This window comes from Dasypus novemcinctus, chromosome 8 (genome assembly GCF_030445035.2).
Source record: "Dasypus novemcinctus isolate mDasNov1 chromosome 8, mDasNov1.1.hap2, whole genome shotgun sequence".
NCBI lineage: Eukaryota > Metazoa > Chordata > Mammalia > Cingulata > Dasypodidae > Dasypus > Dasypus novemcinctus.
The window spans coordinates 48,344,717-48,359,787 of record NC_080680.1 but is presented as its reverse complement, the minus strand read 5'-3'; the positions used below and the strand labels follow the sequence as shown (position 1 = coordinate 48,359,787).

Sequence of the window (15,071 nt, the reverse complement as noted above, 5' to 3'; positions counted from 1 at the left end):
TGGCACCTGTGGAGGAGTGAGAATGTTCAGGAGGAGATATTTGTTTGGAGGGCAGGTTGGGGGAAGAACAGGGAATGTGAAGCTTACATGGGATATGGTGAATTTGTCGGGGGAGAAAGTTTCTAAGTAGAAATACCTACTACTATCTGAATAGAACTATGAGTAAATCCTTTGTGGGGAAGTCTACGCATGTTTACTTAAAACATTTTTTTAAACACCAAACCAGAGAACAAACATTGATTGTATACTGAGTCTTAAAAGCACATACAGGGAAACGGACTTTGGCCCAGTGGTTAGGGCGTCCGTCTACCACATGGGAGGCCCACGGTTCAAGCCCCGGGCCTCCTTGACCCGTGTGGAGCTGGCCCATGCTCAGTGCTGATGCGCGCAAGGAGTGCCCTGCCACACAGGGGTGTCCCCCGTGTAGGGGAGCCCCACGCGCAAGGAGTGCACCCATAAGGAGGAGAGCCGCCCAGCGCGAAGGAGGGAGCAGCCTGCCGAGGAATGGCGCTGCCCACACTTCCCGTGCTGCTGACGACAACAGAAGCGGACAAAGAAACAAGACGCAGCAAAAAGACATAGAAAACAGACAACCGGGGGAGGGGAGGGGAATTAAATAAATAAATAATATAAAAAGTCTTAAAAAAAAAAAAAACGAAGAAAATTAAAAAAAAAAAGTATCAGCCATTATTAAAAAAAAAAAAAGCACATACAGACACATACACACCTATAATAACTCTCCAAAAGTTAGGGATTTTGAGAGCCACAGTTTGTGACTGTTCTCTTCATTTTATTTACTTGACTAGCAGTCAACATTTGTGTAGTACTTTATCATGTTCAAAATGCTTTATGTACCTTGATCTGATTTGAGTATTAAGAAAATATCTGAAGTAGGTGATGTTATGGCCATCCAAAGCCAAGAAAAGTAGATTGCGTAGAGATTCTGTTTCTTGTGCTGGGTCGTAAGTAGGAAGTTAAAGAATTAAAATGGAAACCTAGGGTTTCTTGATACTTATTATAGTATCACTGAAGATGCAGAGAAACCCCTGAATCACTATACTGCTTGAGGGAATATAAACTGATATGATTTTTCTAGAGAGCAACATGGCAGTATGCATTGAGAGCCTTAAGATTCTCATATGTCCTATGATTTAAAATTCCATTTCTAGGAATTCATCCAAAGGACATAAGAAACATAAGGATGTTTATTGTTATGCTGCTTATAATTTTTGAAACCAAATTAATATTCAAATTGAGGAGACTTAAATAAATTGTGTTAAAACAAAATAACTTAGGAAAGCAGATGTGGCTCAAGCGATTGGTTTCCATCTACCACATGGGAAGTCCAGGGTTCGATTTCCAGGACGTCCTGGTGAAAGGCAAGCTGGCCTGCGCTGTCAGCTAGCCCGAGCAGAGAGCTGGTCCACACAGAGTGCTGGCCCGTACTGGAGTGCTGGCCCGTGCAGAAAGCTTACTCAGCAAGATGATGCAACAAAAAGAGACACAGAAGAGAAACAATAAGAGATGCAGCAGACCAGGGAGCTGAGGTGGCATAAGAGATTGAGTGCCTCGTTCTACCTTGGAAGGTCCTAGGATTGGTTCCCAGTGTCACCTAAAGAGAAGATAAACAGACACAGAAGAACACACAGAGAGCAGGTGGCAAGTGCAAAACAACTGCAGGGGGTGGGGAGGGGAGAAATAAATAAATCTTTAAAAAAAAAAAACAAAATGATTTAATGCCATGTAACAATTAAGACTATATTTTTGAAAGTTCTTAGAAATTGTGTATGGAATAATGTTAATGGAAAAAAAAGTGTCAGGATACAACACTGCATACAGTATAATTCCACTTTCAAATGCAAATATGATTATGTTATAGAAAGAGACCAAAAATAATGTACTGAGATGTTAGTATTGAGACCATGGGTGATTTTATTTTCTTGGTAGTTACCTGAAATAGTTATTTGAATTTTCCACCTTCTCATAATGAAGGTGTACAACATAATCAGAACAAAAAGTAGTAAATTTGTACTTGACACAAAAAGATGGTGAATAAATGGAAGGCTAATGTCTCGAACATTTAGAACATAAAATAAAAATTACTGTTTATTTCACCACCCAGAGAAAACCACTGTTAGCAATTTGGCTTACTTATTTGTCTTTTATAAATCTACAAAACTGTGATCATAGTTTTTTGTTTGTTGGTTGCCTTTTTTTTCTTGTTATCCGTTCGTTGTCTGTTTTTTTAAATTTTTTTAAATTTAGGAGACACCAGGAACTGAACCTGGGACCCTCCCTACCCCCCCCCCCCACCCCCATGTGGGAGGCAGGAATTCAGCTGCTTTAAGTCACATCTGCTCCCATAGTTTCGTTTGTTTTTTAAAATATTACTTATTTATTTTTTTATTCCCCTGCCCCCATTGTCTTCTCTCTATGTCCATTCACAGTGTGTTCTTCCGTGTCTGCTTGTCTTCTCTTTCGGCAGCACCAGGAACCGATCCTGGGACCTTCCGGAGTAGGTGAGGGGTGCTCAATCTCTTGTGCCACCTCAGCTCCCTGGTCTGCTGCATCTCTTATTGTCTCTCCTCTGTGTTTCTTTTTGTTGAGTAATCTTGCTGCACCAGCTCTCCACTCAGGCCAGCTTGCCACATGGACCAGCTCTCTGCTCAGGCCAGCTGTCTGCTCAGGCCAGCTTGCCACATGAGCCAGCTTGCCTTTACCAGGAGGCCCTGGGATCGAAACATGGACCTCCCATGTGGTGGACCTCCCATGTGGTGGACCAATCACTTGAGTCACATCTGCTTCCCTGTTTTTTTTTTTTTTTAAAGATTTATTTATTTATTTACCCCCCCCCCCCCTCAGTTATCTGCTCTCTCTGTCCATTCGCTGTGTGTTCTTCTGTGACCTCTTCTATCCTTATCAGCAGCACGGGGAATCTGTGTTTCTTTTTGTTGCGTCATCTTTTTGTGTCAGCTCTCCACGTGTGCGGCACCATTTCTGGGCAGGTTGAACTGTCTTTCATGCTGGGCAGCTCTCCTTATGGGGTGCCCTCCTTGCGCCTGGGGCTCCCCTACGTGGAGGACACCCCTGTGTGGCAGGGCACTCCTTGCGTGCGTCAGCACTGCTCATGGGCCAGCTCCACACGGGTCAAGGAGGCCCGGGGTTTGAACTGCAGACCTCCCATGTGGTAGGCGGACTTCCTATCCATTGGGCCAAGTCTGCTTCCCTCCCTGTTTTTTTTTTTTTTATACAGTCTGTTTCTTTATTGATTCTCTGTCAAGATGTTTTGTTTAATGATGAATGATGTAGAAAAACTCACCCACTCTAATTACAGAGGCATCTATTTCTCTACTTAGTTTTTTTAGTGTTTGTCTCCTATATTTTTATGTGCTTTGGTTAAGTGCATAGATGCATAGATGTTTATGATTGTTCTTCTTGAAAGATTACGCCTTTTAGTAATATATAGTGTCTGTCTTTTCCTCTCACAATAGTTTTGCATTTAAAGTCTTTTTTGTCTATATTAGTATAGCTACTCCTGCCCTTTTTTATTATTGTTTGCTTGTAAGATTGTTTTCCAGCCATTCAATTTCTTTTTTTTTTTTTTATGTTTTATTTTTATTTTTATTTTTTTTTATTTTTTTTATTTTTTATTGACTTTGTAATAATATTACATTAAAAATATATATGTGAGGTCCCATTCAACCCCACCCCCCCACCCCCCCTCTCCCCCCCCCAACAACACTCGTTCCCATCATCATGACACATCCATTGGATTTGGTAAGTACATCTTTGGGCACCTCTGCACCTCATAGACAATGGTCCACATCATGGCCCATACTCTCCTCCATTCCATCCAGTGGGCCCTGTGAGGATCCACGATGTCCGGTGATCACCCCCGAGGCACCATCCAGGGCAGCTCCACGTCCCAAATACGCCCCCACCTCTCATCTCTTCCTGCCCTTCCCCATACCCATCGTCCACCATGTCCACTTTTCCCAATCCAATGCCACCTCTTCTATGTGGACATTGGATTGGTTGTGTCCATTGCACCTCTATGTCAAGAGGAGGCTCAGATTCCACATGGATGCTGGCTGCCATCCTCCCATTTTCAGTTGTAATCACTCTAGGCTCCATGGTGTGGTGATTGTCCTTCTTCAACTCCATCTTAGCTGAGTGTGGTAAGTCCAATAAATCAGATTGTAGGTGCTGGAGTCTGTTGAGGCTCAGGACCTGGCTATCACATTATCAGTCCAGAGATTCAAATCCCCTAACTATATCTTAAACCCCAACGTTAACTGCACCTCCAGCAGATTAGTATGAAAGTCTTATGAAGGGAGATCCCATCTGAGTCCAGATTCATCACACATAAACACCATTTCCAGAGAGGGGCCATCTGCCCTGGTAGTAAACCCCATCGGCCATGACCATAACTCTCATGGGTCTCTTTAGCCTTCATAGGAACCAATATCTGGGGGTTGTATCTGCTTTATCTGTCTCTCTGACTCTGCTCAGTTGTGCATGAGGGCAATCCTTCTGCCAGCCTCCAGACTCTTTTTTAGAAACTCGTAGCCATATAAACTCATTTCTCCTTTCCATTTCCCCCTTACTTTAGGTCAAACAGCATTTTAAAGTCATGTTATTTTATGTAGACATGGATATTCTGCTGATCCGCATTGAACCTTCCATATAAGGTCCTTTTCCAATTGCATCATCAGTTGGTATTTGATAGTGGTCCCTCGTTGCCAGGGAGGCTCATCCCCGGGTGTCATGTCCCACGCTGGAGGGAAGGCATTGCATTTACATGCTGAGTTTGGCTTCGAGACTGGCCACATTTGAGTAACATGAAGGCTGACAGGAGGAAATTCCCAGGCACAATGTTGCTCTAGGCCTTGTTCTTATTTTAGGTTTATCAGCTCACAAGCATAGTCATTAGCATCAGGGGCTCACTGTTGAACCCTCACTCCCTCCCGGTCCCCGCCGCTGTACCTGGGAGACTATCGCTGCTCCCCTAGGGACCACGACAGAGCACCACTTAGCCATTCAATTTCAACCTCTTTGAATCCCTGGGTCCAGGGTGGGTTTCTTTTTATTTATTTATTTATTCATTTTTCCTTTATTTTTTCAATATTATGTTAATAAATAGGAGTTCCCCATATACCCTCCATCCCCCTCATTCCATTCCTCCCCCCATAACAACAATCTCCTCCATCATCATGAGACATTCATTGCATTTGGTGTTTTGTTTTTAGTAGGAGGAACCCAGGATTGAACCTGGAACCTTGTACATGACAGGCAGGCACTCAACCACTGAGCTACATCCACTCCCCCAATGATCATAGCAATTTATATTTTACTTTTTAAATTAATACAGCATGAAAATCTTTTCTGCCAGGAAATATTCTTTTACAGCATCATCTTCAATGAATGTATAGTATTAAATGCGTGTAGCCTAACTATCACTTGTTATTTAGTATTCTTTGGAGCATGGCTTTCTTTCTTCCTGTTGTATATTCTGTGTATCTTTATGGATACACTGACTCTTGTCCATTTATCAGATGGCTATCTTATATGTGTGTGTTTATATGTAAGTTTGTATGTTTATCTATAGGCCAAAAAATGATTCTGAGTAAAATGGAAGTTTCTTGTTAGCCAGGCAAACTAAGCATATGGCAAGGGTAGTGCCGTGTGTCTTGATGGTAGCAGGCAGTGTGTGAAAGTTGTGTCTGGCCTGAGTTCAGAATGGCCTAACTGCCCTCTGGCTACGCCTTTTGTATAACCCCATTTCTGCTCAGCTTCCCTTTGTACTTGCCTACACCGTGAATTGTGAGCTTGATTCATTCCAGGTCACCACCCACTTAGAATTTGGCCACCCAATTTACAGTTGCTAAGCCAGGCTCTTCAAGGGGTTGCTTGAAGCAAAAACTTACTCTGCTGTGCACACACACACTGTTATCCCATTAAAAGTTTCAGGAAATTATTTCAAAGTCTTGGCATTGTGCTACTTGGCGAGTCAAGCGTCCCCCTCCCCCACCTCCCAATCCCCCAAAGGTAAGAAAGACATTGATGTTATACTTGATTTCAAAGCCTTCCAAAAATAAAACACACATACACACAAGAAAGATGGAGGGAAATATCTGAGGGTGATCATTTTCAGAAGCAAAAGAGAAAGGAAAAGGGTTTGCAAGAAATGAAGGAAAATAACCCAAAACTTTCCCCCTAAACTTTTCTGGCTTAGAAGTATGAACAATTAGAGATATAAAGCTCTTCCTAAATCTGAACCACTTTGGTAGTTGTCGGAGTGAATGGAGTTTTGATGAGAAGTTTACAATCTCACAAGTTATCAGTCACCCTCTTCCAGTCACCAAATTTCTTTAACATGTTTGTCACTTGGAAATTACTTATTGTCTCTTATTCCTTACTACAATATATTCTCCTTGGGATCAGGGACTTATGTCACCAAAGCCTCGAATAGTTCTTGGCGCTTGGTAGGCACTCAGTAAACACTTTCGGGATAAATGACCAAATGATGGAATGGAAAAAACGTAAAGGAACTAAGTAGCAAAAGCCACATTCCTGGCTAATAACCTAAGGCAGTAAGATTAGAACCCGTGTCTATGCTGCCTTCTCATCTGCCCATTTGAGCCACTGAATTTTGGTAGCTCTGGAGTTATTTTCCATAGATTCTTAGTACCTGGATAGTGAGAATTCTTAAATAGGTCTCTGTTAACTTCTTGGGAGCACAAAGAACTTCTGGTTAATAAGACCACCCCCACCCCTCCAAAAAAAGCAAATGTTTTGCGATTAGATATTAAATTAAATTCTTGGTGGCTTTTGTATAGTTGACTTTGGATAAGGTGAGCTTTCAGCTAGAATAAAGATAATAGGAATTAAGATTTCTGTTTCTAATACCATTGGTATGCTCAGGTGGATTTTGAGAGGCAGGTTACATGGTAAAGCACATATATACAACAAGAGGATTGAAATAGAAACACTATTTAAAATAATATAGAGGGATAGAAAAGTACTGTTTATTCTAAACAAAGGTTAATATTGTTACCATGATTTAATTCTGAGCTTCCTTACAAAGGCCAAAGAGGAAGCTTACTGAGTTGTTATCAAGAGAGACAAATTTACATTTCAGGTACTGTTTTCTAAAATGAAGATAAGTGGTGAGCTTTTCTGAGTAGCAGAGTCACAGTTTGAACACCGGGCTTTTTGTTTCCCTCACAGGATCACACAGTATACTCCATACCAGGCAGAGGTGTCCCAGGGGAGGCTGGAGAGTTTACTCAACTACCAAACAATGGTGTGCGACATCACAGGCCTGGACACAGCCAACGCATCCCTGCTAGACGAGGCCACCGCCGCTGCAGAGGCGATGCAGTTGTGCTTCAGGTGAGGGACCTCCTCCAGTCTCTAGCCTGCTGTTTGCACTTAGTGTCCAGTGGCACACACACACATGCATACATTTGTATGCATGAGATGCATTTGTTTAGCTGCTGGTAACAGGAGATCTGTTTGTTTTTAAAAATTAAGTCAGAAACACATTTCATTTTCTCTTACATAGTGTTTAGTCCAAAAGTAACGTTAAGTCCTGGGCTGTCATAGCAACTCCAAGATATTATCAAGGACCAATGCCCCTCTTTTTCTGCTCTCTTTAGTGTGAGTCTTTCATCCTTATGGTCACAGTCTGGCTGTTGCAGCTCCAGCCATGACTTCTGCATCGCGGAAGAAGAGAAAGGGAAGCCTCTTGTTAGATAAGCACCATTTAGAGAGTTTTTTGGAAGCCTCCATTCAACAACTTCCACTTATATTTCATTGGCAACCCCTTCCTGCAAGTGACCTGGAGAAATACAGTTTTTAAAAATGGGTACATTGGTGCCTCCTACATACTGGGACCCTGTTACTAAGAGTGAAGTGGGGAATGGATATTGGGTGGAAATTAGCAATCTGTACTGTAATACATAAATTTTTTTAAAAAAAGATTTATTTATTTATTTCTCTACCCTTCCCCTCCGCCCCGGTTGTCTGTTCTCTGTGTCTATTTTGCTGCATCTTCTTTGTCCGCTTCTGTTGTTGTCAGTGGCATGGAAATCTATGTTTCTTCTTGTTGCATTATCTTGTGTCAGCTCTCCGTGTGTGTGGCGTCATTCCTGGGCAGGCTACACTTTCTTTCGTGCTGGGCAGCTCTCCCTGTGGGGCGCACTCATTGCGCGTGGGGCTCCCCTACGCGGGGGACACCCCTGCGTGGCAGGGCACTCCTTGTGTGCATCAGCAGTGTGCATGGGCCAGCTCCACACGGGTCAAGGAGGCCCGGGGTTTGAACCGCGGGCCTCCCATGTGGTTGGCGGACGCCCTAACCACTGGGCCAAGTCTGCTACCCATAAATTTTTTTTGTATAGCCAGTGTATTCTCAAGGGAAACAGAATCAACAAGGGATATCTGTCCAAAGTAAGATTTATCAGAGTCTCTCATGCAGATTGTGGGGATGCACAAGTCCAGACTCTGCAGGCAGGCTGCAACCAGGAGCTCTGATGAAAGTCCAGTGAAGATTCTTGACGAGTTCTGGGAGATGTTGGCTGTCCAAAGATGAGTTGGGAAATTCTCTCTCAATGCTGAAATCTCTTCCCCTTTTAAGGGGTTCAACTGATTGGGTTAAGCATTACTCATTGCTGATGGCAGTCTCCCTGACTGATGTAATTCTAACCAGCTATATATGATTTACCACTGCAATAAAGTCAATGGTGGCTAAAATCCATAGATGCCCTTGCATTATAGTTAGCCCAGTGCTTGCTTGATCAAACAACTGAGCACAATTACCTGGCCAAGTTGACAAAATAGCCTAACCATCACAACCAGTTTTCTTTTCCTGTTTAAAAACTTATAGCAAACATATCCCATTTCTTTAGTCAGCTTTCTAGAATATGACTTTAATGGATACATAGTATTATGGAAGTACCATAATTTAACCTCATTCCTAGTATTACACATTTAGTTTGTCCCCACTTTTAAATTGGTATTAATAATACTTTACATCCAACCTTATAATAAATCTTGGTCAAAACTTTAGATTGAATTTAGAATTACTGGGTCATGGTATGTGGTTAACAGTTGCTCTCCAGTTCCTCGTCTTCCCTAATTCGTTGCCTTGTGAGTACACTTGAGCTTACATTCCTGGTAGATAGATGGTCATCTGTTTGGGAAGTCTGCCCACATTCACAGTGCATGTCTGTGCCTCTGTTCCGTCTGTGCCCACATAAGACTCTTTCCTGGCATCCACAGACTTGAAGGGCGAGCCCCGGGCTTGTGGGTCAGGTGTGCAGTCCTGAAGTTCCAGTCCAGTCGCTGGCTCTCCTGCTTCCTCAGCAGCACTGGGGGCCAGTTCAGGCTCCACCTTTGGTGGTGGGTGGACAGCAGGCATGAATGCCTCCACCCACCCCTCCAGCTCTTCTTCTCAGCATTTCACTCCCGTTCATCTCTCTCTTCCTTGTTCCCACATTTTCACTTCTCTCCCATTAACCCCTCCTCCTTTTCCAAGTAGAAGCTTTCTGCTCACACTTGCAGAAGCTGAGGGCTTTCCACCTGATGGTTCCGGGTTTACTGTTACTCACACTCCGCAAATGCTTGATTTGCTTCATCTCTCTTTCCGCAAATGCTTGATTTGCTTCGTCTCTCTTAATTCTCATTCCTTTCTGCCTTCTTTTTGCTTTAACCTTGAAAAACAGCCTGAACAACTTATAGGAATGCTGGTTATCTGGCCTTTTGTGTAGACAGGTTAAAATAAAAACAAAACCCTAATTTCTATGGAAACTCCATTATGATAAACTGTGATAGTTTAATAGTAGTGGAATTCTACTTTATTAGGAAAACTGCATTTTTAAAACTGTCTTTTTCTTTAGCAATTTTTAAAGAAGTAGTGGCATTTTTTGTCTCCATCTTACATCATTTAGGCTTAGGTAGCTCTTTTTTCCAGGTTTATTTAGATTCAAATTGTGAAGAGCATTGTGAAAAGGATATTTAATCTGTTGTAAATTCCCAACTCTATTTACTATTAAATTATTTCTATTGTATAAGTAATACCTGTTCCCATTGGGAAAAAATTCAAACAGTAAGAGAAGGATACAGTGAAAAGTAAAACCTGCTGTTCCCAAATCCCATTTCCTGGAGAAAACCACTGTTAACTGTTGGTTGTATATCTTTCTGGAATATTAAATGTGTAGCACAGTATATTTGCTTTCACCTCTCACCCCTTCTCTTTTTCACCCAGATGTGCTCATAATATACAAACTGTTGTGTGTCCCCATCAAATTTTTAAAAAGATTTATTTATTTATTGTATCCCCCCCCCCCCCGCCACCCATTGTTTTGCACTCACTGTCTGCTCTCTGTGTCCATTTGCTGTGTGTTCTTCTTTGTCTGCTTGTCTTCTTTTTAGGCAGCACTGGGAACTGATCCCTAGGACCTTCCAGGGTGGGAGAGAGGTGCTCAATCTCTTGCACCACCTCAGCAAACTGGTCTGCTATGTCTTTTATTGTCTCTCCCCTGCGTTTCTTTTTGTTGTGTGTGTCATCTTGCTGTGCCAGCTCTCGGTTCACACCAGCACTCCTGCACAGGCGAGCGCTCTGCACGAGCCAGCTCTGCATGGTCTAGCTTGCCATACAGGCCAGCTTGCCTTCACTAGAGGCCCTGGGAATTGAATCCTGGACCTCTCCTATATGGTAGCCAGGACGAGCCATCACTTGAGCCACATTCACTTCCCATCCCCATCAATTTTGTTTGCCCAAGCCATGGACTGGTAGAAAGAGGACTCCCAGGACTTGGTTTCACACCCAACTCTGCTATTTTTATACCCCCATGTGAGCCCCAACATTTTGTTGTCTTTCCCTCTTCTGTTGAATGAGAATATTTAGTTCAGATATTCTCCAAATGCTCCTTTGGCAATAGAATTCTAAGATGCTTTTATTAGAAAAGTTAAAAGTTTTATTTTCATTTGCACTTAACCTACCTCTTTTTTTTTTTTCTTTTTCCTTCTAGTGTATTAAATTTCAAACCATGTTAAGTCTGCTTTTGCTAAATGGGATTTGAAGGGAAATAGGATTTAAGGGGAATTCCAGTCAGTAAATACCATTAGTCATTAATGGCTCAGTATTTTTTAGACTATGCTAAGACTTTCCGTAGGTAGCAGCTTTGCTTTGTATTCTTAAAAGTCTCTGATTACTTTTTTGTTCCTGTTTGAATGTGAATTTTGTTTTCAACAGACACAACAAGAGGAGGAAATTTTTTGTTGACCCACGTTGCCACCCGCAGACAATAGCTGTGGTGCAGACTCGAGCCAAGTAATTGTTTTCATTTGTGTTTTGAACTCATGGGTAATGACATGCTTATCTCTGCTGTTTCTCTTTTTCTCACTGATTGGAGGTGAACATGTTTTATTTGGGATTGTTGAGTTTCACTTTTAATACAAAGTTACCCTCCTCCTTTCTTCTTGGGATCTTGTGCTCTTATGGGAATTGTCAGAATTGAGGTGAAAAACATAGCAGCTTTATTTGCCTTTGCTTCATACATAGTAAGTTATCATGTTGCCTTTTGTTTCTTTTTGTAAAAAATTAATTAAAAATATCAACAGTGCTTCAGAAAACAGGAAAAAAATGAAACTGTCGCCCAACTGTTAGGATTCTGTGTGTATTCCCTGCAAACATAGTTTACAGGGAATCCACACCATATCTAGGTGTAGTGTGATGTAGTGCTGTAATTGGATAAAACAAATACAGCGCAATCGACACTAAGGCGATTCCGTTTTATTTTTGTTTGTTTTATGCTTTCCCCTTTGTAAAAGCCTCCTTCTATACCACTACATCTTCAGAAGGGGTTTTCTCACATAAAACTGGGATTAGGTGATTTTTGGAATCTGTGGACAGTCTACCTCCTTGTATTACCGTTGGCTTTCTAGTCACCTCAGACTGATCAAAAATGGAAGTGGCGGTGCCTCTGTTGCTTCAGCTATTGGTTCTATAGCCCTAAATCTCTTTTAGGAGCAGTTCTAACAGGAAAAGGGGTGGAACAGTGGTTAGGGTTGGAAAAGAGAAACAGGTTGAGCTGTTGGATGCACTTGAGTTGGGGTGAAGGACCTTCACCACCGAATGGCCCCCATACTTGGCCATTAAATCGAGGGGACATCCAGGAATGCTGTGTTACTGAAAAGAAACTAGGTAATTTGATTTTCCCTTGTAAATGGAAAGTATGATTGTTCTTTCTCTTCTGTCTCTCCAGATATAATGGAGTCCTCATTGAGCTGAAGTTACCCCATGAAATGGACTTCAGTGGAAAAGATGTTAGTGGAGTGCTATTCCAGTATCCAGACACAGAGGGGAAAGTGGAGGACTTTACGGAACTCGTGGAGAGAGCCCATCAGGCTGGGGTAGGAAAACCTCCCCTCATGGGGACCCAAAGAGGTGTGTCCCAACTTCAAAACTGGGTGTGTGTACATTTTAATTTCCTTTCCTCTGTCACGTGGAATGGTAAAACTCTCCTTCCTACCTCCTTTCTTTAGGTTCACTGCTTCTTGGCACATGGTAAATACTCAATAAATATTTGTGGACTGAGTGAATAGTAAATGAAGTCCACAGAATGTGAATCAGCTCCTCCAGGCTGCCTTTACTTGCCTACTGCTTTCAGGAAAAAATAACTATTGTCCATTTTCTCCCTTCCTTGACGTTTAGAGCCTGGCCTGTTGTGCTACTGACCTTTTAGCTCTGTGTATCCTGAAGCCTCCTGGAGAATTTGGGGTAGACATCGCCTTGGGCAGCTCACAGAGATTTGGGGTGCCACTGGGCTATGGGGGACCACATGCAGCCTTTTTTGCTGTCCGGGACAGCTTGGTGAGAATGATGCCTGGAAGAATGGTCGGGGTAACAAGGTAAGTACCTTAGGTTTCTCTCTTACTGTGGTTACAGAGTTTCATGAGCTCAAAGGTTATTGATTTCTCAGAATTGGCCTGGGCCAGGTTTGGCCAATTAAGGAAATGATTCAGAGGAAAGAATCTGTTTGGGGTATGAACTAGTACCTCTTCTCAAATTTACAACTTATTAGTATTGAAGTCAAATAATTGAATTTATTTGTGTGGTGAAAGAAAACCCTGAAAAATCTTAATATTTTAGGTGTGTTTTGCATTTAACTACTTTTTTTTCTCCAAAGTATTACCAGGTCACTCATTCATGTAAAGATAAGAGCAATAAGGAATTGCAAAGCACGTCCACTTTTCAAATGTATTTTCCTGAGTGCTTCTCTTTGAAGCTTCTCAGATTACTAATTTTGAGAATGCCTTGATTACTTTGGGGAAAATTTAGCATGATTTTTGAGACTTTTATTATAGTTAGGCTGTCAACATAAGTGAATACTCTGATTTAGTGAATGATGTGAATTTGTGAAAGGCTCTCAACTTGTCATATAACAATAGCAGACTCTTTGCTTTTTAAAGTAAGAATAACTTTCTTCAAGTACTCTTGCATTCGGGTCTTTCATTGATATCCTTTACTACACAAGGTCACACAGAGGGCTTTCTAATTAAAAAAACTTAGTGTATTAATTATTGTAATTATACTTGTATGTTAATTTTTATATTGAATATCTTACATTTCTGAAAAGTGGACCCCAGAGCTTGATGAAATAAAGGGAAAAAACTTCTGAGTCTTTGTTTCTACATGATTTTTTAAAAAATTATTTATTTATTTATCCCTCCCCCCCAGTTGTCTGCTCTCTGTGTCCATTTGCTGTGTGTTCTTCTGTGACTGCTTCTATCCTTATCAGTGGCACTGGGAATCTGTTTCTTTTTGTTGCATCATCTTGTTGTGTCAGCTCTCCATGTGTGCAGCGCCATTCCTGGGCAGGCTGCACTTTCTTTCGTGCTGGATGGCTCTCCTTACGGGGCGCACTCCTTGCGCGTGGGGCTCCCCTACTTGGGGACACCCCTGCGTGGTATGGCACTCTTTGCATGCATCAGCACTGTGCATGGGCTAGCTCCACACAGGTCAAGGAGGCCTGGGGTTTCAACTGCGGACCTCCCATGTGGTAGGCGGACGCCCTATCCATCGGGCCAAGTCCGCTTCCCTGTTTGTTTGTTTTTTCTGAGTTAACAGGGCCAGGGATTGAATCTGGGACCTCATGTGGGACACAGGTACCTAACCACTGAGGCACATCAGCTCCCCTGGGTTGGTTTTTTGTTTATTTGCTTGTGTTTGTTTTTTCATTTTTAGGAGGCACAGGGGACAAAACCTGAGACTTCCTATGTGGGAAGCAGGTGCTTAACTCCTTGAGCTGCATCTGCTCCCTCTCCACGATTTTTAATTGTATTAGAAAGGGGAAATTTTTATGTTAGAGACAAGTGGTAAGATTACCAACATCCTTAAAAAAAAAAAAGAAGAAGAACTATACAGTTGCTTTAGAAGTCCAGTACAGAAATCCTGTTACCTTGGCCAGGTATTTCCCTTTTTCCATGTCTGCTAAGAAGTTCAGAGTGGAATTTACTCCTTAGTCACCATCAATCATTTTATTTAGCTGGGTAATTTCCTTTCATTTCCAAGCCTTATTGTTTATATTTTGTTATCTCAAATTCTTGAAGTATAAACTAACAATTAGTAGTCCTGTTTAGAAGAGGAAGGTTTGGAAATTGCACCACAAACGAATTTGCTGAATTCACTTCTGGTTGGGAATGAAGAAGCATATATAAGACAACTCCTGTTACCTGTGCTAACTGGATGCTTTATTCTTGCCCCAGAGATGCCACTGGGAAAGAAGTGTATCGTCTTGCTCTTCAAACCAGGGAGCAACACATTCGGAGAGACAAGGCTACCAGCAACATCTGTACAGCTCAGGTAACTCAATACCTAGCTTGACCACTGAGTGCCTTGCAAGCCATGGAAATGAGCTACTCATTCATTGACTCATTTGTTTTATTCACCACCTGTTGAGCAGTGTGCCCACCAGAAATGACCAGACCTTATTGGTAGAGAAGTGCTATGGTCTTGTCACAACCAAAAACAACCTGTTTCATTGGCATCAGTGTTTTAATATATA

General features: G+C 42.0%; 1 protein-coding gene across 1 annotated transcript in view; it reads left to right on the top strand.

Annotated features, from left to right (window-relative positions):
- GLDC (glycine decarboxylase) overlaps positions 1–15,071 on the top strand; it is an 85,604-nt gene that overhangs the window by 18,401 nt on the left and 52,132 nt on the right. Inside the window, exons 4-8 of the mRNA XM_004457381.5 lie at positions 7,231–7,395; positions 11,258–11,335; positions 12,270–12,417; positions 12,719–12,915; positions 14,773–14,869. Of these exons, the coding sequence (XP_004457438.1) occupies positions 7,231–7,395; positions 11,258–11,335; positions 12,270–12,417; positions 12,719–12,915; positions 14,773–14,869 (685 nt within the window). The remainder of the gene's footprint in view (positions 1–7,230; positions 7,396–11,257; positions 11,336–12,269; positions 12,418–12,718; positions 12,916–14,772; positions 14,870–15,071) is intronic.